The 24,980-nt window shown below is 48.7% G+C and overlaps 1 protein-coding gene across 5 annotated transcripts in view; it reads left to right on the top strand.

The window, feature by feature from the left end:
- MEI1 (meiotic double-stranded break formation protein 1) overlaps window positions 1–24,980 on the top strand; it is a 79,443-nt gene that overhangs the window by 52,273 nt on the left and 2,190 nt on the right. For all 5 annotated transcript variants that reach the window (XM_027873644.1, XM_027873636.1, XM_027873626.1 and 2 more), the window contains 5 exons: window positions 992–1,073; window positions 1,218–1,393; window positions 21,995–22,076; window positions 22,708–22,814; window positions 24,246–24,377. In XM_027873644.1, coding sequence (XP_027729445.1) covers window positions 992–1,073; window positions 1,218–1,393; window positions 21,995–22,076; window positions 22,708–22,814; window positions 24,246–24,377 — 579 coding nt within the window. The remainder of the gene's footprint in view (window positions 1–991; window positions 1,074–1,217; window positions 1,394–21,994; window positions 22,077–22,707; window positions 22,815–24,245; window positions 24,378–24,980) is intronic.

The following is a 24,980-nucleotide window of genomic DNA, read 5'->3' as shown; positions in this document are numbered from 1 at the left end:
TCTCTCTCTCTCTCTCTCTCTCTCTCTCTCTGTATATAGATAGATAGTCTGTGGTGGACATTGTGGGGGATACATATTTTATTTCTCTATTTCTATTGCTTGTTGAATTGAATACAATTGAATTTTAGGCTCTGACTCCTGGGACAGCCAGCATGCAATGGTTTCTTTGACCTCGTCTACTGTGCTGTTGTGGAAAGTCAGTCAACAAGCATTTATTAAGCCCTTTTATGGGCTGGGCAGGACTTGAACCCAGCTCTTCTGACTCCAGATCCAGAGTTCTTCCTGGCAGCATTGAATTGCCTCCCTAACAAGCATGAGAGGGAGGCTCTGAACCTGGGTCTTTGTGATCCCAAGTCCATCACTCTGTCCTCTGCCATGCTGCCCTGACGTGCTGGTCAGTGGTCCTAGATGCTGGGGGGAATAGCTCTACAGCTCTGTCTTTGGGAGCCTAGGTGGGGAAACAAGGCTGCCGCTCAAGGATTAGACTGAACCCCCAGGAGAGAGATGGTCTACCTTGGAGAGACTCTGTGGGAAAGCAGCCAGGGCCTTGAAGGACGGGCCAGTCTGGGGGGCCATAGAGAGGGGGAGTGTGTTCTAAGACAGGACGGAAGGATGGCTCACTGGGGAGCACCCAGAGATGGAGGAGTGTGTGGGCAGGCTGGGGCCTCTTGGCTCATTTCTGGATTCTCTTTTGTCCGTGTAAGCAGAAGGGAAGGGAAGCAGAGATGTGACCCCTGATCCTTGTGGCTTAAAGGCTCCTCTCCCCTCACCTGGTCTGACTTTCCTCCTTCTCCCCCGCCCCCACCTGCCTTATGTCCTCCTTCCCTGTAGAGGGTTGTGTTCCACTCCCCCTAGCCCATTTGATGGACAGGGATGCTGTCTTTTTCCTCTGGATAGTCCCTTCCCTGCCTTGTGCCTTGCACATAGGAAGCACGCCCCTTACTCCCTCTTTGTGGCTGGGTCACTGTCCTCTTCTCTCTGCCCTGGGCAGGTCCACCAGACGCTCACAGTAGAGTTGGATAAAGTCCTGCACGCCCTCACTTGTAGGAAGAAGAAAGCCGCCTTGTTCTCAGGTGCGTGGTGGGAGGAGGGCCATGGGGAGGAGCCTTCTGTCCTGGGCACTCACAGTAACCAGCTGGGGTGGAGGTTGTCCGGTCTGGGGGTGGATGTGGGGCGAAGTGTGGAGCCGAGGATGGAGGAAGGTGTTCTCTGTGCAGCCAGCATTCTCAGATTTCTTCGGACGGCCCTGGAGCAGAATTTCTCCTCTGCCCTGGTGATGCTGGTCAGCTCAGACCCAGGGCGGTTGCCCTCTCCAGAGGATTCTGCCCTCTCCCCACTGTCACTTCAGCAGGTCCTGTTCCTCGTGGTCAGCCTTCAGAACCTCCTGGTGCAGGTATGTGCCTGGCCCCAGAGGGTGAACCCAGTGGTCAGAGAAGACCTTTAGGGCTCGTGGGAACTGCAGGAACCCTTGCTAATAAGCTAATGACTCAACTTTGGAGCTTAGAAGTAAGGCTCTGGGTCAGGGATATATTGGGAATGGAGAGGTGTTGTTCACCATCCTCCCTGCTGATGTTGACTGATGAACACCTCCTTCTTAGACATCCCACAAGCCACTAGAAACCACCAAACATTTCCTCTTTCGACTCCCCCCCCCCACGTGTCCCTGCTGCTCTTGGCCCTTGACTTCCTGCTCAAACCGGGGTGAGGTCTGCCCTCATCATGTCCACACCACAGAGAAAGCTAGTTGGTGGGGCACGAGACAGACTGTCTTGTAGAAGGGGTGTGAGACATGCTCTGTTGGGCCTCAGAGGCCAGAACGAGGAGCAGCGGGGCTGTGGAAAAGAGTCAAATTTGGGCTGGAAGTCAGGAAAAATTTCCTAACAATGAGAGCTGTCCCAGAGTGTCTAGACTGCCTCTGGGGCAGTGGGCTCCTCCTCCGAGGCCATGAAGCCCAGGCTAGAAGAGGTGTCCCAGAATGGTGTGGGCTGCCTCTGGGGCAGTGGGCTCCTCCTCCGAGGCCTTGAAGCCCAGGCTAGAGGACCGTTTGTTCTGGTTAGGGGTTGGAGCAGGTGACCACTGGGGTTCCTCCCAGTTCTCCAGTCCTGTGATCCTGAATCTTGCCCAAGGCCTGCTGGTGTGTGCCCAGCATGCCAGCCTGTTCAGCTACTCTCTCCCAGGGCCATGGTTATTATTCAGGTTTGATTTCTTCTAGGAAACCTTCCCTGGCTGCTGATTTTTTTGTTTGTTTTTAAAATCTCCAACTCATTGTCCTTGTCTCTTCTGTGCCTGGCCTGCAAAGAGGAGAGTTTCAGGGCTGCCCTCACTCTGTCCTTGGCATTAGGGACATTGTAGAAATGTGGAAAAGAGCACTTAGCTTGGCATTCTGTGAACTGGGTTCACATGCAGGCTCGGGTACTTTGGTGTAGCTGGTTCCCCTGGGTAAGATGAGCAGCCTGGGGCCTTGGTTTTCTCATTGTAGAGTTTTTGTGGTGGTTGTTTGGTCACTTTTCAGTCGTATCTGACTCTTCATGACCCTACTGAGGTTTTCTTGGCAAAGATACTGGTTTGTATCATAAAATTAGGAGGATAATATTGACGTCCTCTGCCTCAGAGCTGTTGTTCAGGAAAAAGTCCTTTGGAAACACAGGTAATTGTTATCCCTGGTGACACTGTCATGCACTAGCCCTCTTAGAGGCGATCCCCACGAGGAGCTGGTCTTTGGGGAGATGATTAGAGTGAGAATTGTTCGTTGTCTGTATTAGACAAAGTCTGTCCCCTGGGCCCTGCTCCTTTTCAGAACCCCTTAACCTGGTTCCCCACCACAGCCGCACACTCACCTCCCAAGGCAGCTGTACAGGTGTCCCAGTGTGTGACTGAGAGTTGTTATTACCTCAGCTCAGCTGTAGAGGTGTTTGGAGAGACAGTGGTTACTCTCCCCTGAGTCACCACACTGAGAAAACTATGCCCCAGGCTGCCTCCATCCCTGGATCCAGGAGGGTGGAGCTCTAATCTGGACCCTTCTCAGGAACTGGATTTGGAAACTTCCTCCCTCTAGAACCTACTGTGTGGAAGCCCAGTTTCACTGAACCATATGAAAAAAGGAACCGTGCCTTAGTTCTCTATAGTGCTTTTGAATTCATTCATTCCCTCATAAGCATCAAGCTTCCAGACTCTGGACTTGAAACTTCCAGGACTCTACCCATGACTGTTTGGACTACTGCCTGTCCTCTCCTTGTGAATTCCCTGCTCCTTGTCCTGTCCCCTTTCATGCCATGCCAGACCTCACGCTTAGGTGTCCTCCACAATCTTCCTTCTCCATACCTACAAATGTATTTCTAAACATTACTGGAGGAAGCTATCTGACTGGGCCTATTGAGTCTACTAACATCTCATTTTATCTCATATCAGTAGGAGTCTCTTCTCACTCTTCACAGCAGAAATTCAAACCCTTTTATCTGATCAAGCCTACTACAATATTTCCTCTTGCCTCTTAGATAGACAGGCTAGAACAACCACCCAGAGAGAGGTAGGGTTAGGTCATAGGTTCCCCAAGTGGGCAATACCACTCCCTGAAGGGCACTGGAAAGATCCAGGGGGGGCAGTAGTATCTGCGGGTGTAATTGGGGGTCATTGAGTAAAAATAAGGGGGTGGTGGAAGCATAAGGAAAGAAGAGAATTTTGAAAAACCATCGGGACATTTCATCTGTTGTGTAACAGAGTTAAAGTCGTAGTGATTACATTATTTTCCAAATAAACTCACAAAATACAAGTTATAACCAATCAGTGGTCAAGTCTGCCAACAAGTCTTAACAAGCAAGTATTGGCAGGTGAGCATGCCGTGCATTGTTGGGAAATCCAGAATGTATCAACAGGAATATGTGCATGTAATGACTTATTTACAATAAGATACTGTAAGGTTACATGATGCAATATTGTGTCATCAAAATTTCAATGAGGGAAGAAAACCACAAATTTACAATAAATTATTAAATTTAAGCTACGTCATTTAAAAAATTATATTTTTTAAAAATGACACGATTTTTTTAAACTGTTAAAGGGTTAAAGAAAGTAGATTTCTAGGGGGGTGCTGAGTAATTTTTTTTAAAGGGGGCAGTAGTCCCTTGGGAACTTCTGGGTTAGGTGATGGATCTTGGGCTAGCTGAGAATGGTAGAGAGCTTGTCACATCTCTAGCACTTGTCCTCAGCAGAGAACACCATCACTTCCAGGATGAGCTCCTGATCTTGCTGATTAAACAGGAGCAGGGTAGTGGTTAGCAGTGCCACCTGGTGTTCAAATGGGAAAATAGGGGCTATGTGTCATCAGCTCCTCTCCTATTCCGTACCCCAAAACCCCTCCACATCACTCTTGATTCTCTTCTTTACTTCAGCCATGGAGGAAGAAGTGATCCTTCTCCTTTCCACAACCATCCCCTCTACTTTGCCCTTGATTCCATACCTTCCTGTCTTCTCCAGAAGCTTGTCCCATCCATCAATCCCACCCCACCGTCTCTTTCTCTCTCTGTGTCTTTGTCTCTCTCTGTATGTGTCTCTCTGGTTTCTCTCTGTGTGTCTTTTTGTCTCCGTCTCTCTCGTATTCAATCTTTTCCCATCTGTCGGCTCCTTCTCTTCTATCTAAAAATAGACCCAGGTCTCCCCCATCTTTAAAGCCTTTCACTTGACCCTGCCATCCCCATCCTCACAAGCTATCATTTTACGCCTCTTCTTTGCTTCTTAGCCAAATTCCTGGGAAAAGTCATCCATACTTATTCCCTTGGCTTCTTCACCTCCCCCTCACATCTCAAATCCTTGCAATCCAGCTTCTGACCATGCAACTAGACTAAAATTACTATCTCCTAGGTTACCAGTGATCTCAACCACTAAAGCAGATGGCCTTTTCTTAGTCATCTTTTCTGCAGCTCTGGACATTGCCAGCTGGCCCCTCCTCCTGGCTACCTTCTCTCTTGACTTCCATGACATTTTTCCTTATTCTTCTCCTGCCTGTCTGACTGTTCCTTCTCAGTCTCCTTTGCTTTTACTTCATCCATCTCTTACCCCTTACATGGGAGTGTCCCACAAGGCAAAGTCCAGGGCCTTTTTTTCTCTCTACATAATTTCTCTTGGATGATTTCCATAGATTCAGTGGTCATCGTCTGATCTATGTATTCAGTCCTGGACTCTCCTGAATTTCAGTCCCACTTTGTCAGCTATCTATCTGGTAGAACCACTTAGATGTCCCGTCAGCATGCCAACCCAACATGCCTACACCTGAATTTATCATCCTTTCCCCTAAACCCTTCCCTCCACCAAACTTCCCTGCTTCTGTTGAGGATACATATCACAATCCTTACAGCCACTCAGGTTTGCAACCTAGGAGTCATCCTTGGTTCTCCTCTCTTCCTCAGCCTCTATAACCAACCATTTGCCAAGTCTTATTAATATTATCTCCACAGCTTCTCTCTTCTCTCACTACTCTTATTCGGGATCTCATCACTTCTTGCTTGAACTGTTGTTTTAGCTGCCAAGTAGCCCTGCTAGCCGCTAACCTAAGTCTGTTCAAAGGAAGGCTCAGGAGCTGGGCTTGACCTATGCTCACCCTCATAGTTATGTGCTTTGCCTACTCTCTAGCCAAAGTGTTGTGCAAGTGCCAAGCTTACTTTAGTTCTCAAAGAGTAGACTACTTTCTTTCCCCTGATTTGATCTCTTCTGTCCATATGGCTATGACAAATCATCAGGCTGGGGATATGTTTAGTGTGCCTTTAACTAATATGCATAGCTCTGAGCCCCCATCCTACCAGAAATCCCACTACCTTCCTTAGATTTTCTAAATTTCACTGAGACCTAGTCACAAGATCTCAGGATAATGGAGTCAGCTCTCCCTCAGGAACAAATAGCCATGCTCTTATACTGTATGTGGTGTTTTATTCTTTCTGCAGAATCAATAAAATCATTAAAACAGTAAAAAATTTAAAAAATCTATCATACATGCCTGCAACCTCTCCAAACTCATCCAACTTACAGAGAGTTTGAAGGCAGCACTGAGTCAAAGAGTTCTAAGGAAGGTCTTTCTTGCCTATGGGCAAAGAAGTATGGATAATACCATACCTGTCCCAGATGGTGTTTGACTTGTGCCATTCAGAAAGCATCAGGTAAAGATTCAGGGACTCTGGGTCCAGAATGTGACTTCTTCTACAGTGAGAAAGAGGATGAAGGGGGCCATGGACTTGGGATCTGAGTACAAACTGAAGGGTCATCATAGCCATCTCATTGCTTCTAATGTGAAATACCCTATATTTTATTCTAGTTTTTTTTTTCTCTTTTGACTTTGTTTTAATATTTCTTCTTGTCTCTTGGAGTGACTAACTTCTGTTTGGTCCATTATAATTTTCAAGGGGTCTGTTGCTTGGGTAAAGTTTTGTACCTCTTGAGCCAAACTGTTACTTCTCTTTCTTCCATAGTTCTCATTTCTTTTCCATTTTCCCCAACTGCTTTCATTTCTCTTCCATTTCTCTCTTCTAGTGCTCTCATTTACAAACTCATTTTAAACTCTCTTAAAAAAACAAACAAACAAACAAACAAACAAGCAAACAGCTCTTCGTCTCTTCTAGGAATTTCGGTTGAACTTGTGCCCAAGCTGTGTTTTTCTTTGAAGCTTTGCCTGTAGATGTTTTAGAATCATTCTCTTTAGGGTTTATGTCTTGAGCATCCCTGTTACCATAGCAACACTCTGTGCTGGGATTCTCTATTCGTTGTTTGTTTGCTCGTTCTTCTAGCCTTACTTCCTGATTGTGGACTTTATATTAGGGCCAGGCTCTGCCCACCTCTGCAGGGAATGTGCAGTCTGTATTTGGTCTTGCTTTGTGTTCTCTTTTTTTTGGGGGGGGGTGGCTAGGCAATGGGGTTAAGTGACTTGCCCAGGGTCACACAGCTAGTAAGTGTTATGCATCTGAGGTCTGATTTGAGCTCAGGTCCTCCTGACTTCAGGGTCAATGCTCTATCCACTGCACCACCTAGCTGCCCCACTTTGTGTTCTCTTGAGGCCTGTTGCTGCTTTCTTAGGGTATTGAGTGTTGTGTTATTCCAGGACCTCAAGGATAGCTCAGCTTGGAGACTTTCAGGCTTTCAGTGCACCCAGAGCAGTTTGATCCTGGGTGAAGTCTGAGTACCACCCTCCTAGTCTGAGTTCTGTACGTTCCTGATGTGGGTTTGTACCTGAGCAATACAACTGTGGGCTTGACCTGGTCAGAGCTCCAGGAGACTGGCTGCCAGATGGAAGGCCTTGCTGGCTCTCCTTTGGTCTGGGCTTCCTGCCCTGGTTATTCTGCTGCTGGCTTCAGACCAAGCTGGGGGCTGGACCCGACACCCTGTTCTGCTCCCACAGTTGGAGTCACACAGCTGATGCTTTTGCACTTGCAGCATAGGGCCATTCGAGGTTCTTTGCCCTGGACTACCCTGCTGTTCTCCCCATCTGACACGTCTCCCACTATGTGCACGTCCCTCCTTCAGGCCGCTCTGCCTCTGAGCGGCAGAATGGCCACTTGGCACTTGGCCCTGCTTCTTGCACGAGATCAGGGCCCTCTGTGGGTCTGAGACCTCTTCTTGCCTTGTGCACAGCCATGGGAAGGCCCCTCTTCAGTGCCTGAACTGGAAGGCTCTGTATGACCACGCTGGGCTTGGACCCACAGTGTCCACTGACCTCTCTGTGCTAACCTGGGCAGGAAAATGTCTCACTGTGATTTTTTTCTTGAATTTTCCCAGCAGGACTCAGGCTGGTGCTTTTTCTAGCTTTTTGTGGAGGAGTTGTGGGGGAGCGCCGCACTGAATGTCTTCCTGTACTCCACCATCTGGGCTGGTCTCCCCGGCTCGTTGCTTCTGATGCTGGCGGACAGACCCTGCTAGGAAACTCCTCCCGTCCGCATCTCGCCCTGGCATCTCCCTGACCTTGAGACTTTGCCTCGAAGCACCTTCGTCCTGCTGAGTCATTTCTGCTTGTCCTCTTCCTCTCCTGCTCCCCCATCTCAGAGCCAAAGTCCCCTTCCTGCTCAGAAAAATAGGAGAGGCAGGCGGTTGGGGGAGCACTCCGTCTGAATTCTGTAGTTGGTCTCTAAGGAGTTCAGAATCTCTGCCCTGAGCTTCCTTATGATTTAGGGTTAGAAAATCCTTCTGATAATGCCTGTTTAACTCCCTGATGAGCACCTCGTGTCTCCAGTACCATTTTAGGAGACTCTGGCAACGCTCCCCAGGAGCTGTAGGGGTCTGAGAGCCTCTGGTTTATCCTCACCTCAGCTCCCATTTCCCATTCCTGCTTTTATTGTGCATTTGTGGTTGGCAGCACGCTTCCCAGGCTTCAAGCCCACCCGTACTCATCTACCATCCTGGCCATGTTCCTTTCTGTCCATGGCCCAGAACCTCCAGGTGTGGCCTGCCCAGAGCAGAGCGCGGCCAGTCTGTCCCCTCCCTTGTTCTAGACGTGGCACCGTTGCAGTCTGTGATCCAAAGGCTTCCTCCTTGAAGAGCCTGGGCGTGCCCATTCCTTTGGCTCATTGTCCCTATCTGAGGGAGGGGGGCCCTTCGGCAATCACTCACGTGGGTCAGTTTTCCAGGCTGGGTCAGGTTGTGTTGACTCCATCCCCATTACCACCTCTTTTTTTTTTTGCCTATCCTGTTTGGTCATCACCTGTCACTGAGGCCTTTGGGCACATCTGGTATCTCTCCGTTTGTGCTCCATCTCCCAAGCGGTTCTGGGGAAGCCGGGCTGGGCTGTGCAGACAGCCTCCAATGGCTGCTTCTGAAAGGTCTCCAAAGGGAGCGGGAAGCTTGGGGTTGTGAGCAGCTGTTCCCCTGAGCTAGGACTCCAAGGTGGGGCAGCCCTGCCCCCACCTCTGTGGTGCTGAAGGCACAGTAGCTGCGGGGTCCCACAGATGGCTCCTACCTCTCCCTCCACCCCCAGGCTCCTTGTTAAGCGGGGACTCGCCATCCTTTCCTTGTTACTGACTTCATCTCCTTGACCCCCTCCTTTGAGGTGAAGAAAGTTAGGCAGAAGTGATGTTGGTCCTGGGGAAGTTGTTCCCCTCTCTGAATACGGATCCTCGTGGTGCTTTCCCAGGTGCCGCTCTCTCTCCAATACTGTGTTGGATGCTACTTGAGGGCAGGGCCATGTCTGTACCTTTCTCTCCATCTCCCAGCGGCTCCTGGTATAGGGCCTGTGTGGCACTGACTGACGCTGCCAGAGGGGGAATTTCTGCTCAGCAAGGGCTTGGAAAGCTGCCAGTGCATACGGACTGGGAGACACCCCGCAGAAGTCATGGGGCGTGGCAAGAAAAGTGAGCCAGTCAGGGGTCCCAGAGAGCTAGCCAGCTGGGCCGAAGGGACCTGCCTGCCTGCCTGCGCTCCTTGGCTTCGGGGCCTCGCTTCTGGCTTCACCCCGTTGCTCTCCTCCCCTGCTGAGAAGCTGACTTCAGACAAGCAGAGTCAGCTCCTGTGAGCTTTGGTCAGGGCTGCCTGTATGCAGGGCCCTGGGCCAGGGCAGTGGAAGCAGAAGGAAGGGCTTGGGTTCAGATCCTGACTGCCTCTGTGACCTGGGGCGAGTCATGCAGCCGCCTTGGGCCTCCGTTTCCTCTTCTGCAATGAGGGTTTGGCCGGAGGTACCTCCAAGGTCCTTTCCAGCTCTAACTCTGTGATCCCATGAGCCCATGCCAGGAGGAAGTACTCGCTTCCTTGGTGTGTACCTTCAGAGGGATTGCTTTCTCTTGGGCATGCTCATGAATACACCCAGAGATGATGCCCAGAGCACCAGAGGGCATGTGCCCGTGCACCTTCAGAGGGATTGCTTTCTCTTGGGCATGCTCATGAATACACCCAGAGATGATGCCCAGAGCACCAGAGGGCATGTGCCCAGCGCACCAAGCAGGGCAGGCTGTGAGAGGGAGCTTTCAGGGCCCCAAGGGGAGCCTTTCTGGATGAGGGGCTGGGGGGATGGAAGGCACTCCAGGGAGACACCCCCCCCCCCACCATGCCGTGTAGCCTCTCTTTGACCACTTGCGCTGGTGTGTGAGTGAGCCTCTCCAGGTCTGTTTGTGGACAGCTCTGATTGTTAGAGAGCAGACAGGGACCAGATTAGAGAAAGTCTGGAGGCCGGTCCAGTCTGGCCTTTATCTGATTGGGCAGTAGGAGGCACTGAGCATTCATATAAAGACATGTTTTAGGAAGATGAATCTGTTGCCTGCGGATCCGTGTGACTCCTGGAAGTTCATTTAGTCTCTCTGGGCCTCAGTTTCCACATCTGTAAAAAGAAGGAGTTGGGTCAGATTCTTTTCAAGGTCCCTTCTAGCTCTAAAATTTTGTGATTCTGAATATCCATGGGTACTTCGTTCTGAATGTAATGCTGAGCACCAGAGCAGGCCCTGGCTTTTGGAGGGTTTGGACTTTCCAAGACAGACCCTAGCACTGTGCTGAGGGGCATTCCATCTTACCGGCACATCTCCCTCTCTTCCTCACCTCCTCCACACAAGAGAATGTAGAGGTGCCCACAGTCTGGGGACAAGGGAAGAAGGTGGCAGGGAAGGACTTAACTGGGACATGGGCCCTGGAGAGAAAAGGATCCCACCCGACCTTTGGAAAGGCGGATACAGCCCGGATTGAGGCCCTGAGCTTGGTGGCGACAGTAGGACTGGGCCCAGTGTCCTAAGGAGAGGAGGTGAAGCTCCTGGCCTAGCACCTGGCCGATGCTGAGCTCTCACCATGCTGCCCAGGTTGGTACAGGCAGCCCTGGGTCCATCCCACGGGGTAGAAATTGGCAGCGAGTACCATGGGGAGAGCTCTGGCACTGCTGCCTGTGTGATCTCAAAAGTCACCTGGCCTTTTTAGATCCCAGGTTCCTCATTTGGAAAACAGGGGGAATGGACTAGAGAATCCTTGGAGTCCCTCCCAGCTCCGAGCCTATGAGCCTAAACTTGCCTTGTGATACCTGAGAGCCAGGTGTTTCTTAGGGAGAGATGTGGCCTTTAGGGGAGAGGATTTCCTGTGTGAGGGTGTCCTGGAGTTGGCCGTGACCATAAAGGGACTGCCCTCTGCCCCACACCCTGCCTAGGGAAATGCAGGTTTGTGGGCACCCAGCGAAGGAGCCCCTTCCTACCCATGGCTCTGGCCAGGTCGTTCTGGGTGCATTTTACGTCTTCAAAGAGTCCCCTTTCACCAGTTTAATTGGTGTCCACCTAGACTCGCCCAGTGATCTTCTGAGAAAAGGAAGGGACCAAGGGACATTGTTGAAGGTGTCTTTCAGTGATCTTCTGGGAAAAGGAAGGGACCAAGGGACATTGTTGAAGGTGTCTTTCAGAAGCTAAGGGACTTGAAGTTCCCTTGTCACATGGACCGCAGAGAGAGGTCTCAGGGTAGGCCCAGGAAGGAATCCCAGCAAGCCTGGCATGCGTCACCTCTGAGCAACCTGGCCGGCCCAGACTGGCTTGAAGTGGACCTGCGACTCTGGCTTTCTTCCAGGGTGAGGTCAGCCGGGCCCCCAGGCCCCTCCCCAGGGGGAGCTGCCACCTTGTGGGTTGTGTCTCTGTTAGGGCGACAGTGTCCCAGCATCCTCTGCTTGTGTTGGAGTAACCAGGGCCCTGAAAGGGAGAGGGGCCTTGGCTCACCTCGGTTTCTCCTGGGGACTAGAAGCTCTTATTTCACATGCTCGCTGGATGAAGGATAAAAGAAACAGTGTCTTCAGCCTGCCTCGTTGCGGGGAGGGTAATCATTAGAGGAGGGTGCCTGCTGGTGAAGGGATGCTGGATGTTGGAAAGGTTTCTCTGGTAATCATCTCCCAGGGTTGTGTGGCTCAGGCTACCCAGCTTTCTGCATGGACTGACTGGTAGTTTAGAGATGTTGGAGTGGATCTCAGAGTAGCCCAATCAGAAGAGACCTCAGGGGTCATCTGGTCCAATCTGGTCTGAGCAGAATCTTCTCAACAACATTCCTGACAAATGGTCATCCCTCTTTACTTAAATGCCTCTAATGCAGCCCATCTGGCTTTTGGATTGCCTCAGGTACATACCAAGGAATTCTGTGGGGGAGATAAAAGCGTTGAGAGAATGTTTGACAAGCTATTTCAGGGAGACAGGGGACAAAAACCCATGGACACCATTGTTGCTCAGTCACATCCAACTCTTCGTGACCTCATTTGGGGTTTTCTTGGCAGAGGTACTGGAGGGGTTTGCCATTTCTTCTCCAGCTCATTTTTATAGACAAAGAACTGAGGCAAGCAGAGTTAAATGACTTGCCCAGAGTCACACAGCTAGTAAGTGTCTGGGGCTGGTTTTGAACTCAGGCCTTCCTGTCTCCTGGCCCCTGCTGTATCCACTGTGCCATCTAGCTGCCCAAGGACACTATTAATACTTCTCAAAATGCAATTTTGAGGACATCAGTAATTACCCTGCCACCCGCCTACTTTCTTGTTTTTATAAAATTTTTACAAAGACATTCTCTGTGCAAATCAGGGATGGCCTAGGTGAAAATATAAAGGTGACAGACAGGCTTTTCAGCAGCAAATGCCAGAAAGGTGTCAGAATACAAGGCCCCACTGTGTTCGTTGCTTATTGATTACAAAAAAGCAATCGATTCAGGAGACCTAGTGAGGACTGCCTTCCAATAAGGAACCGCTCGTGTGGTGTTAAAATAATACAAGATTCCTTGGAAAATGCCAGTCACTGGGATCAGTCAATCCACACACAATTACTGAGTGGCTGCTTACCTCCCAGGCACTGTGCTAGGCTTAGAGAGACAAAAGAGAAAACAGCCCAGCCTTCAGTGAACTTAAGATTCTGAGATAACTGTCTTCAGTGACCTTCTGATTAGTCATACTAAGTGAGGCCTAGACAGGAAACCCTATATATGCTCATTGAAGGCATTTAACACTGTTGAGGAGGTCTTATCCAGATAGAAGAGGGATTCTGTGTGGTGGGCAAACCACCCCAGTCTCTTTGCCAAGAAAACCCCAAATGGGGCCACTGAGAGTCGGACACAACTAAACAAATCTGTAGAGTTGGGAGGTCCCCCAGATGTCTCTGTCTCCAGATGGTTTCGTGCTGATTGTATTAAGCCCCAGAGCATGACGGGGCTTTCTCAAAGATATCTGGACTCTCGCCAGGAGACCTAAGGGGGGGGTTCGGCCTGCCCAGCACATACCAATATGTTGCAGCTTTGGTGAGGTTAGTTTGCCTGCCCATTAGTGGCAGTGTGGGTGGACTGTGGTCTGCTCTGTTTGAAGGAGTGCCCCCACTGATGAGATCGTGGGTCCATGGGAGTATTGCGGTAGAAGGAAAGGCTCCCCAGTAATCAGAGCTGACTGAGAGTAGACTGGGCCAGCTCGGGAGGTGGTGAGCTTCTCTGAGGTGGATGGGTCAGGGGTGTTGTAGAGGGCATTCTACCCAGGATGAGTTGGACTAGAAGTCCCATAAGTCCCTTCGAGTTCTTAGAGTCTAGGAAGGGCCATTGGAGGTTTGGAAGAGAAAACCAAGGTCCCTGTCCAGTGGACCCAGAATTATTTAGGCCCAAAATAGGACTGGAACCAAGGCATGCTGGGTATACCGACTCCCAGGCTGGCGCTTTTATCCTTACTACATACCTCTCTAGTTCCTTGGGATAGCCAAGAGAGCTTGATGGGAGGGTGTGTGGCTCAGGAAATCCCTCAGCATCAGAGAAACTCTTAAGTTCAAAGGCCCCAGAAGAGAAATTCCAGGGAAAAACAGAGCAAGGTTCTGTCAAGACAAAACCAACAGCATTTATCTAGGGCCTTCAGGGCCCTAACTCCTGGTTTACACCCCTATGAGCCATCCCTTCTCTAGCAAATATTTTTTAAAATTTGTTATTAATTTGTTTTGATTTATCAACAATCACTTCCATAAGCTTTTGAGTTTAAAATTTTTCTCCCCCTCTTCCCCCTCTCCCTCCCCAAGACAGCTCACGATTTGATATAGGCTCTACATATACATTCCTATTAAACATTTTCACATTAGTGATGTCGTAAGGAAGAATTAGAACCAATAGAAGGAACCACAAGGAACAGGAAGCAAAACACAACAGAAGAAAATGAAATAGCAAATAGTCTGCTTTGATCTGCATTCAGACTCCATGGTTCTTTCTCTGGATGTGGATGGCATTTTCCATCATGGGACCTTTGGAGATGTCTTAGATCCTTGCATTGCTAAGAAGGGCTAAGTCTATCAGCATTAGTCATTGCACAATGTGACTGTTACTATGTACAGCATTTTCCTGGTTCTGCTCATTTCACTCAGTATCAGAACATCCACATCTTTCCAGGTTTTTCTGAAGTCAGCCTGTTCATCATTTCTTATAGCACAATAGTATTCCATTACATTCATAGACCGCAACTTGCTCAGCCATTCTCCAACTGATGGGCATCCCCTTAACTTCCAATTCTTTGCCACCACAAAAAGAGCTGCTATAAATATTTTTGTACATGCGGTTCCTTTTCCCATTTGTATGATCTCTTTGGAATATAGCCCTGGAATGCTGAGTCAAAGAATATGCACATTTTTATAGCCCTTTGGGCATAGTTTCAAATTGCTCTCCAAAATGGTTGGATCATTTCACAACTCCACCAACAATGTATTCGTGTTCCAATTTTTCCACATCTTCTCCAACATTTATCATTTACTTGTCTTGTCATGTTGGCCAATCTGATAGGTATGATGTGGTACCTCAGAGTTGTTTTGATTTCTAGCAAATATTTTTAACCCAGGCTTCTGAGAGAGTCTCCTTTCTTCTTTGAGGGAACGTAACTCTGATTTTAAAATGGAATGGAAAAGTCATATTCACTTTGTCCCCAAATAGCTTTGTAAGTTGTTTTGTTAAGTAAAACAGAAGATACTTCAGGAAGCAGGTGACCAGATGAAAGGGAGGGACAAGTTTCAGAATCAGAGTAATGGGAATCTTCCTTTCTATGCGGAGTCTGGAGTACTGCGAACTAGGAGCAGCTCTGGGCTCTGCCACTGAGAGATGAAGGCTTCCGGGTTTATATCCACTTCAGGAAGTGGCTCATTGAGCAAATATCCCCAGTTCCCTTTCAGAGTAGCTCTGAGCCTCTTGCCATTTGGAAAAAGGGATAGATGAGTCAAAATGGAGCAAGCCAGTCTGTCCATTTAGCCATTAACCACCACCAGACTATTTGTGCCTCTGTCTTCCCACTCTCAGAGAGCTATATAAATCAGATGGTGTGTCCTCACAAGCCAGTCTGTCCATTTAGCCATTAACCACCACCAGACTGTTTGTGCCTCTGTCTTCCTACTCTCAGAGCTACATAAATCAAATGGTGTATCCTCACCTTTTATTAATTTTTCTGTGAGTCAAGGTGTGAGCTCCAGGGGCCTGGACTAATTCTAATTGGAATAACTTCATCTTGTGATGACTGCTGAAGATATACTTACTGGTGATTTTTAGGACACTGTGTTCCTGACTTTAGAGATTTCTGCTCAACTCAACGAACATTTTGTTAAATGCTTACTCTCTTTGAAGTCCTACCATGATCTAGGTGCTAGGGATATTCCACTGCAATAATGGATCCATGATATCATTGATGTAGGCTTGCCCATCGCCTGTGGGTCTTGTTCAGGTCCTCCCATGAACCCAACCTGGGATCCCCTGAGGTGCTGTGGGGCCCAGTGGGCACTCATCTCTCATTCTAACTCTGTAAACAGCCTGCCTTTTTTTTTTTTTCTAGTCACACATTTTTGTATCTCCACCTTATGGTGTGGAAGATAAAGAGACAAAACCAAAATGGCCCCTGCCCTCCAGGAGCTTATGAACAGGGAAGGTCTTTGGGCTGGAGCTCCTGGCAAACTCCTTAGCCTGTCATTTAAGAGGCTCCACCTCATAGCTTACCACTCCTGTTTTACTTAATGTTGTCTCACTGTTGTAGAGATTAAGCTCCTTGAGGGCAAAAGCTGATCTTTTTTTGTGTTTGTATCCCCGGTGCCTAGTACGGTGTACTATAGGAGACCTGATTTACAGTAGGGCCTGTTGACTGGTTATCTCACAGTTAGCGAAACATAATGGGGTTTAATTGGTAAAATGCTGAACTTGGTATCAGGAGACCTGTCTCATTTATAAGACCATGGGCAAGTCACATCTTCTGTAAAATGAAGATAATACTTCTTACACTCACTTCATAGGGTTGTTGAAAAGAAAACATTTTGTGAACCTCAAAGTTCTATGTAAATGCTTATTATTAGAATACCTTCCCTTGGGATTCACTTTCCTAGCTCACACGGCCACTGGGAGGGGTGGCTGTTACTAGGGGTAACCTTTCAGAGCTCTCCTCTAAAACACTAGCCCATGAACCTCCACCAGTGGGCTTCCTCTTAAACAGCCAGTGGGCCCAGTTCTTTGCAAAGACAGATACTCAAATGACATGGCAGGGACAGTAGTGACAAAGAATCTCTGCCCAACATGGGGGATATACTCTCTTACAAACACTCAGAGTCCTGGATGGGGGAGGAATGGGCCTTGAGAGCCTGGTCATTGGATTCACTGTTCAACTAGAATCTCCAGCTACCTTTCAGACATCTTGAATTGGAGCTTAAGTTCAATATGTCCACAACAGAACTCATTACCTTTCCCTCTAAACCTTCCCCATTCCTACCTTTCCTATTTCCTAAGAGAACAACACCATCCATCCTCCTATCCCTCAGGCTCCCACCCTTGGAGTCATCCTGGGTTCCTCATGCTCTCTCACCCCCCATGTCCAACCTGTTGCCAAGGCCTGTTGATTTCACCTCTTCAGCATCTTTCAAGTATACCCCCTTCTTTCCTCTGACACTGACTTCACCCTATTGCAGGCCTCATTGCCTCATGCTTGGATTATTGCAGTAGCTTGCTGGGGAGAGGTGACCCTGTCTGTCTGCCTCAAGGCTCTCCTCACTCCAATCCATCCTTCCTTCAGTCACCAAAGTGATTTTCCTAAAATGCAGGTCTGATCAGGTCACACATACCCCTCCCCAACTCAATAAACACTGGTGGCTCCCTAGCACCTCCAGGAGCAAATACAAAATGCTCTGTTTGGCATTCAAAGCCTAGTCCCCTTCTACCTTTCCAGTCTTCTCACACCTTACTCCCTTACATATACTCTTTGATCCAGTGACATTGGCCTCCTGGCTATTCCACGATCAAGACACTCCTTCTCTTGGCTCTTGGTATTTTCTCTGGCTGTCCTCCATGCCTGAAACACCCTCCCTCCTCCCATTAGTTTTCCTTTAAGTCCCAACTAAAATCCCACCTTGTACAGGAAGCCTTCCCCAACCCTTCTTAATTCTATTGTCTTTCCTCTGTTAATTATTTCCTATTTATCCTGTCTATAGCTTGCTTTGTATGTATTTGTTTATATGTTGTCTCTCCAATTTGAATGTGAACTCCTTGAAAGCAGGGCCTCTCTTTTGCCTTTTTTTGTATCCCCAGTGCTTAGCATAGTGCCTGGCACATAGTAGGTGTTTAATAAATGTTGATTGATTGATTCAGCTAGGCTGCCTCTTTGCAGAGTTAGCTCTTTTCAGGATAGTGTCTCTGCTAAACTGGCATCTCTTCTTTCTAATCTGTAAGGACCATTCTGCTACTAGGCTAGATCAAGCAGGTACTGAGTGGCTGCCCTGCTGCAATGACCTGGACCAGACAGGTTGTTCAGCCCCTGGGACCAGCATCTCTGCTGGCCAGGTAGATCCAGTGATTGCTCTTCAGGGGGCAGTAACAGTCTTTTCTTTTTCTTCTCTAGCTTCTGTTACTGGCAGGGCTGGAAGCTATTGAGCTTTCTTCAGCTGGAGTGTTAGCTCACCAAATACAAAAGCTTCTTTCCTTTGATGCCATTAAATCCTTAGCTTTGAAGTCATTTGTCACCTGGAGGCTGGAGGTAGAGGAAGACTTGCCTCTCCAAAGTCCCTCCTTAAGGCTCTGGATATTGGGTTAGCTTGATTCATTTTCACTTCCTGTATTCCAGTGGGAATGTTACCTAGATAAGTGGCTAGGGATAAAGGTGTGCCTGGAGTCTGTGCCCCAGAAATGTGTTTATTGTCTTCTGCTCATAACCCTTCCCAGGGTGAAGAATGTTTATTGTATTTGCATCAGAATTTGGGCTAAGAAAGCTTTTGCCTTTACCTTAGTCTTATCTTTTTTGTTGAAGTCTTGCTGGGGCATGGATCACACCTTGGGTTTTGGAAGCCACCCTTCCACATGGGTTGCAGTGGCCAGACACAATGGAGAAGATCCATTGAGCATAGAGGCCAGGTTGAGAGAATGTTTTCTATGAATGGAGAAGTCCTTTAGATACTGCCGTTTGTGGGTGACATTATGTTGATCACAGCAAACCCTAAGACACAAAGTTCCACCATAGAATTGTTTAACAGGATGAGAAGATGAACTGGTCACACGCAGAAGACAGCTAGAGAGCTCCAGCATTCGTGATGTTAGGAGAAATTGAGGAGTGCCTCCAACATGATGAGCAAACCCTGAGGGTGGTGGGGAATCATGGACGAGAGTAGAACCAGATGGGCAGGCATGGACAGGGTGTGACCTTCACTGGAAGGATCTCCTGATTTGGCAAGATCAGGGATCTGGGATTGGATTCTGAGCATCGCCTTCTCTTCCATTATATTTCAGTCAGACTGAACTCTTAGCTTGTCCCTGGCCTTTCTGACCATCTCTCACATGTGGAACACAACAGCCCCATTATTATATGTCTACTGGTCACAATAATAACTCACGTTTACCCTGTGTTTAAAGATTTACAGGCACTTTCTTCTGATAACAGGCTTGTGAGGCAGTTAATGCCACATCATTACTTTCATTTCAAAGACGATGAAATAGGCCCAGAGAAGGGCAGTGATTGGATAAAGATCACACAGCTAGTGAGTAGCAGAACTGGGATTTATTTAAATCCGCATCTTCTGATTTTCAGTTTTCTGGATTTTCAAAAGGGGAAGAGAGTAGATTCTGTACACCACCGGCCAAGTAGGTTAACTTGAATTCCTAATGAAATTCTAGAATGTATCATTCAAGAGATGGTTGGTGACCATTTGGAAAAGGCAGCAAAAATCCTAAAATGCAGAATGGCTCCATTGAAAATAGGTCAGATAGACTTGTCTCATGTCTTTTTAGACAAGCTTACTAGACTGAGATTAGGGGAGTGCTGTACACAGAGTTTACCTGGATTTTTGAGAAGCCTTTGGCCAAATCTCTCATGTTCTTTTTGTGGATGAGATGTCAGTATGTGGACTAGATGACCATTTGGTGAGGTGGACTCAGGACTGGTTGGATGGTCCATTGGAATCAAGTATTGACTTGGAAGGAGGGCTCTGGTAGAGTGGTCCAGGATACTACACTTGGCCTGTGCTGGTTCCCATTTCTAATGGTAACTTGGGTAAAGTCTTAGATGGTGTGCTTGGCAAACTTGCACATCACATAGAGCTTGGAGGGATAGTTAGTACTTTGGATAATAGAGTCAGGATCCTAGCAGGTATCAACAGGCTGAAACACTGGGCTGAATCTAAGAAGATGAAATTTCATTGGACTAAATGTAAAATCTTACACCTAGGTTCAAAAATTCAACTTCAGAAATACAATCTGGTGAGCAGGTGGACTTCAGAAAAACCTGGAAACAGTTATATGAACTGATAGTGAGTGAAGTGAGCAGAACCAGGAGAACATTGTACACAGTAATGGCCACATTATTCGATGACTAACTTTGATAGACTTAACTCTTCTTAGCAATGCAAGGATCTAAGAACTCCAAGAAACTCAAGATGGAAAGTGCTATCCACATCCAGAGAAAGAACTATGGAGTCTGAATGCAGATCAAAATGTATTATTTGCTGTCTCTCTCTTTTCTTCTTCTTTCTCATGGTTTCTCCTGTTGGTTCTAATTCTTCTTTAAAACATGACTAATATGAAAATATGTTTAATAAGAATGTATATGTAGAGCCTATATCAATTAACACTCCATCTTGGGGTGTGGGGAGAGGAGAGATGGGGAGAAAATTTGGAACTCAAAATCTTATGGAAATGAATTTTGAAAACTAAAAATAAATAAATAAAAATAAATTAAAAAAGAAAAAAAAGAAAAAGAAAAGAAATACAATCTGGGAGAGGCATAGCTAAACAGTGGTCCCAACTACTGGATAAAGTTCTGGGGGTTTCAGCGGAGGCAAGTTAAGTGTAAGTCTGGAGTGTGATAGAGCTGCCCAAAGAACATTTCGAGAGGTTGAGTGTCTGACATGAGGGATGTATAGAGAGGGTTTTAAAAATGATTATTTATTTACCTTTAATATTCATTTTTCTAAATTTGGAGTTCCAAATTCTCTCCCTCTCTCTCGTCCCTCCCCCACTCATTGAGAAGACAAGCCACGTGCTCTGTGGAGAGAGGGATGGGGCCGGCGGGATGGTTTCTGAGGTCTCGTGCAACCCTGAGATTCGATGGCCTAGTGTAATTCTCTCCTGGCTTAAAAAGCTTGTTGGGGCCCTTTTCTTGACACATTAATCATTTCAGGAAGAAAATCCCCTGCCCCCTCCAGACTGAAAGCTGCCTAATGTCGATAAAAACAATGAAGTGGAAGCATCTGATTGGGTGTCTGTGTCTGACGATGCGGGTGGCTTCCTGCCCTGTGAGGAAGGAGGCGGGTTGCACGATCTTAGCTTCCTCTCCGTGATCCCTTCATTTATGTCTGGGTGGTTGGCATGTATGTTGCCCTCTTGTTTTTGCTTATTTCACTCTGGGTCTGTTCACACAAGTCTTCTCAAATTTCTCCCAATTCCCCCCATTTGTTATTTCTTACTGCACAGTCATGTTCTGTTGCTTTCATGTATCTTAATTTTTTGAGCCGTTCCCGTCCTGATGGGCACCTACTTTGTTTCCAGCTCTTTGCCATCACAAAGGGGCAGCTAGGAATGTTTTGGTCTATGTTGGATTCTAAAGCTAGAGATTTGTTAGTCGCTTTGCTCGCACAATTCCAAATTGAAATTAAGGACAGGAGCAGCTCACAGCTCCAACGGCCGACTCCTGAGCCTTGCCCCCCACAGCCCCTCCAATGTGAACTTTTCTATTTTTGTAACTTGAATCCTTCCAGTCTGGTTTTACATTTTGTGTCCTAGTATGGAACCTCTTTTCAAATGGTCATTTATTGTTTGTAATTCTTTTAAAATCACAGTCTCCTTCAACCACTTAATTAATTAATGGGACAGGAATGGTTCGCTTTCTGTTGCAACAGTTCCATTCACCAATAAGCATTTATTAAGCCCCAGCATGCCAGGGACTGTGCTTGGCCCTGGGGATACAAAAAGGCAAAAGACAATGGAGCCCTGTCTTCAAGGAGCTCACAATCTAATGGGAGAGACCACAAGCAAACAAGTACATACAAAGCTCACTATAGGTAGGAAAAGCAGGAAATAATGAACTGGGAAGGCTTTGCCTCTCGTCACAATCCTCTTCCTTCAAATCCTCCCTGAGGTGCCGAGAGTCTCTGAAACCTTTCTGGATCCTCCCAGATAGAAGTGGTCTTGCCCACTTCCTTCAACTGCTACTTCTGTGACATGGTCTCCAGGCCCTTGACCCTCCTGGTAGCCCTCCTCTGGACACTCTCCACCTTCTCTGCAGTGCCCAGAACCGGGGGCCCAGTCCTCCAGATGAGGGCTGACAGAGGCGGAGGGCCAAGGGACCCCTATGTCCCCCTTCTCAGAAGCTCTGTCACCCAAGATTGCTTGTAAACTTGGCCAAGGCCATAGTGGTAGACCCTGGTCTCCAGGCCCAGAGGCGAGCATCTGCAGTACTTCCCTGGAGGTCCAACCTTCTGCCGTCCATCTCCACCCCTCCCCACCCCCGTACCGTGTGCTGCCTGTTCTGTGTGCTGGCGGCTGCTTTAGATGCCTGGAAGCCTTGGGATGTCCAAAGTGCCCTCCGCCTGTCCTGGAGGTCTCTGACCAGGGCCCACAGACCACTCTGTCTCTATTCCAGAAGGACCTGCTGCTGTCACAGGCTGTGGTTGGCTGCCTGGAGGCCCTGGTGAACTTCCTGCAAGCCAGGAGCCCCGATGTAGGTAAAGCCCCTTTGCCCTCTGCCTGTCCCCTAGGCCTCCGGGATCAGAAGGACGCAGTGAAGGTGCCCCAGACTCGTGCTGGGCAGTGATTTCAGCTAGACTGGACTGGCCCCATTGTCCCTGAAGATGGCTGGCTTCCCTTTATTTTGGTCTCTTTCTCACTTTCGTTGTGTTTTTTCTCTTCTTCCCTGTCACACTTTTGTACTCGCCGTTGCCCCTTCCTTCTGTCCCCCATTTCTCCCATTGCTGGGAGTGGCTCTGATGGGGGAGCAGTCTTTCCCCGGGCTGTGTGTAGCCCTTTGGCCTAAAGGGCAGGAGGAGCTTCCTGTCTACCTCGGAGGTGAAACTAATCACCTGCAGTCAAGGGGGTGCTGGAAAGAAGTAGAAGGCAGGACCAGAGGACCTTAAGGGTCTTCTAACGGGGGGGGGGTATCTGCACCTGCGGTTTCATCACTGTGTGCAACCTCCAGTGTGGAAACCCTCCAGTGCCCCAGCTTCTTAGAACGTCATCAGGGACACTGAGAGGGGCGCTTTTCTGGATCATGGATCACAGACCTAGAGTAAGCCCCCAAACGGGAAGGGGCTGCTCTGGGCCCCCGGGGTGGCAGGCTTGCAATGTTGCTTCCTACAGCCCGGCATGTGGCCGCCCAGCCCTGGAATCGGTTCTTGCTGTTTACCCTCTTGGATGCTGGAGACAATTCCTTCCTCAGCCCGGAGATCCTGAGGCTCATGACCCTGGTGAGTGCAGAAAGGACCGGCCCAAGGGCCCCAGGGCACTGGGGCAGGGCATCCTGGGCACCCGGGGGAAATGGCCCTGTTTGCCAGGAGTAGGAGGTGGGTTATGGTCCCGGGGATCTCTGAGCAGACTGCCCTCGCTTCGTTTTTGTGGGTGACACCCCTCAGTACTGAAGACCATGGCCCCCCAGTGCCTTGGGATACCATTTTGGGGGTGACCACAGCCAGAAATATTCAGCACCTGCCCATGGTCTCTGCTCTCAGTGGCTCCAACAGCAGACCCAGGGCCCTGGGCTCCAACCCCGCTCCCCAGCTGGCCTTCCATTGGCAGAACCTTCATTTGCTGCAGGACCAGAAGAACTTAGAATTGGCTAATAAATGCTAAGGCGAGATTCAAACTCAAGGCCTTCCCGACTCCAAGTTCAATCCTCCATCCAGCCTTGTTTAATATCTAAATTCAAATAAACCTTTGGGGGAAACTTATAAAGTGACCTCCTGCCATACTCATTCTCAAGCCCTTTGAGGTTTGGAGATACAGACAAATGGCCCGGCCTCTGTCGTGGCTGGTTGCCGTTTTGTATGTTAGCCAAACCAGGCACTCAGTGGCTGGCTCACTCTCCCTCCCGAGCTCAGGTTCTCAACCTTTTTGTGCCACAGACCCCCTGGGCAGTCTGATGAGACCTACGAATAATTTTTTAAAAATTCATAATCAAAGGAACTTCTAAATTTCAGTTAGAAGTTAGTGAAAATAAAAGTGTTTTTTTTTTTCTGTCCAAGTTCATGGACCCTTTAACTGAGAGGACCCCAGTTAAAAACCGCTGCTGTAGAGTCTGGGGGTGGGGTGAGCCCAGCCAGCCAAGAGAAGGGGAAGAAAGGACTTGGGGTGGACCATGGAGGGCTGGGGCGATGACTCCATTCCTGGGCCACCTGAGAGCTTTGCTGCAAAACCATTCAGATATTTGGTTATAAAAGGGGGCCTGGTCTGTGGGCCCTGCATTCTGGGGCAGAGAGGGTGAGGGACACCAGGCTGAGAACACAATCATGGATGTCCACCTCCTCAGCACTACTGGGATGACTGGGGGTCCTGGCTGCCTTTATTGTCCTGGGAGCCGGGAAAGGTATCAAACCAGATATATGATCTCTGCCTTCTCTGGGAGAATCAGGCACCACACACGTTACTATAACACACAAACATACAGGATGGGTAGGTTAGCGAGGTGTAAACAGGGTCCTGTTGGAGGGAGGGGAAAGGTCAGTGCCAGTGGGGCTGAAGGGGATCATGGAGCTGCCTTCCCCGTCTGCCTCCAGGGTTGGTTGGGAGTGAGTAAGGCCTTCCTGCTGTATCAGCTTTTATTATGTGTGGCCTCTGGCCCCCAGCCCGGCCAGAGAGCCCCCACTTACTGGAAGGTGTTTGGGGCTTTCTTTCTGGCACAGTTTGTGAGGTTCCGGAGTAGCAGCATCCTCTCCCAGGACGACATTGGGTATGTTCTGCAAGAGACAGCCAAGGTCACCTTCTCTGAGCTCCCGACGGCCACCCTGCAGGCTCTGTCCTGCTTCCTCCTGCAGGTGTGATGGGGTGGAAGTTCTAGAGAGGAAAGGGTCAGCCGAGAGTGGGGGGTAGGGTGGGAAGGCTCTGAGAGCTGACAGGACACGGTAGCTGCATCCTGTGACTCCGCTGCCTAAAGCCAATGGGGTAGGGACGGAGGGGCAGGTGTGCTGGGAGGAGGGGGCGGTCTCTGCAGAAACGGGGGAAGCAGATGATGGCTGCTGTGCAGTGGATGAGACCTGTCCGAGGTAGTGCCTGTGTGTGTGTGTGTGAGGTGTGTGTGTGAGTGAGTGTGTGTGACTATGTATGTCTGTGACTTAGTGTGTATCTGTGACTGTGGACTGTGTGTGTGTCCGTGACTGTGAGTGTGTGACTGTGTGTGTGTGTTTGTCTATGACTGTGTATGTATGTCTGTGACTTGGTGTGTGTCTGTGACTGTGGACTGTGTGTGTGTCTGTGACTGAGTGTGTGACTGTGTGTGTGACTATGTGTATGTGTGTTTGTCTATGACTGTGTATGTATGTCTGTGACTTGGTGTGTATCTGTGACTGTGGACTGTGTGTCTGTGACTGTGAGTGTGTGTTTGTCTATGACTGTGTATGTATGTCTGTGACTTGGTGTGT

The sequence above is a fragment of the Vombatus ursinus genome, unplaced genomic scaffold (genome assembly GCF_900497805.2).
Source record: "Vombatus ursinus unplaced genomic scaffold, bare-nosed wombat genome assembly UNPS02003292.1, whole genome shotgun sequence".
Taxonomy (NCBI): domain Eukaryota; kingdom Metazoa; phylum Chordata; class Mammalia; order Diprotodontia; family Vombatidae; genus Vombatus; species Vombatus ursinus.
Note: the sequence above shows the minus strand (reverse complement) of the source record. Positions and strands in the feature narration are given on the sequence as shown.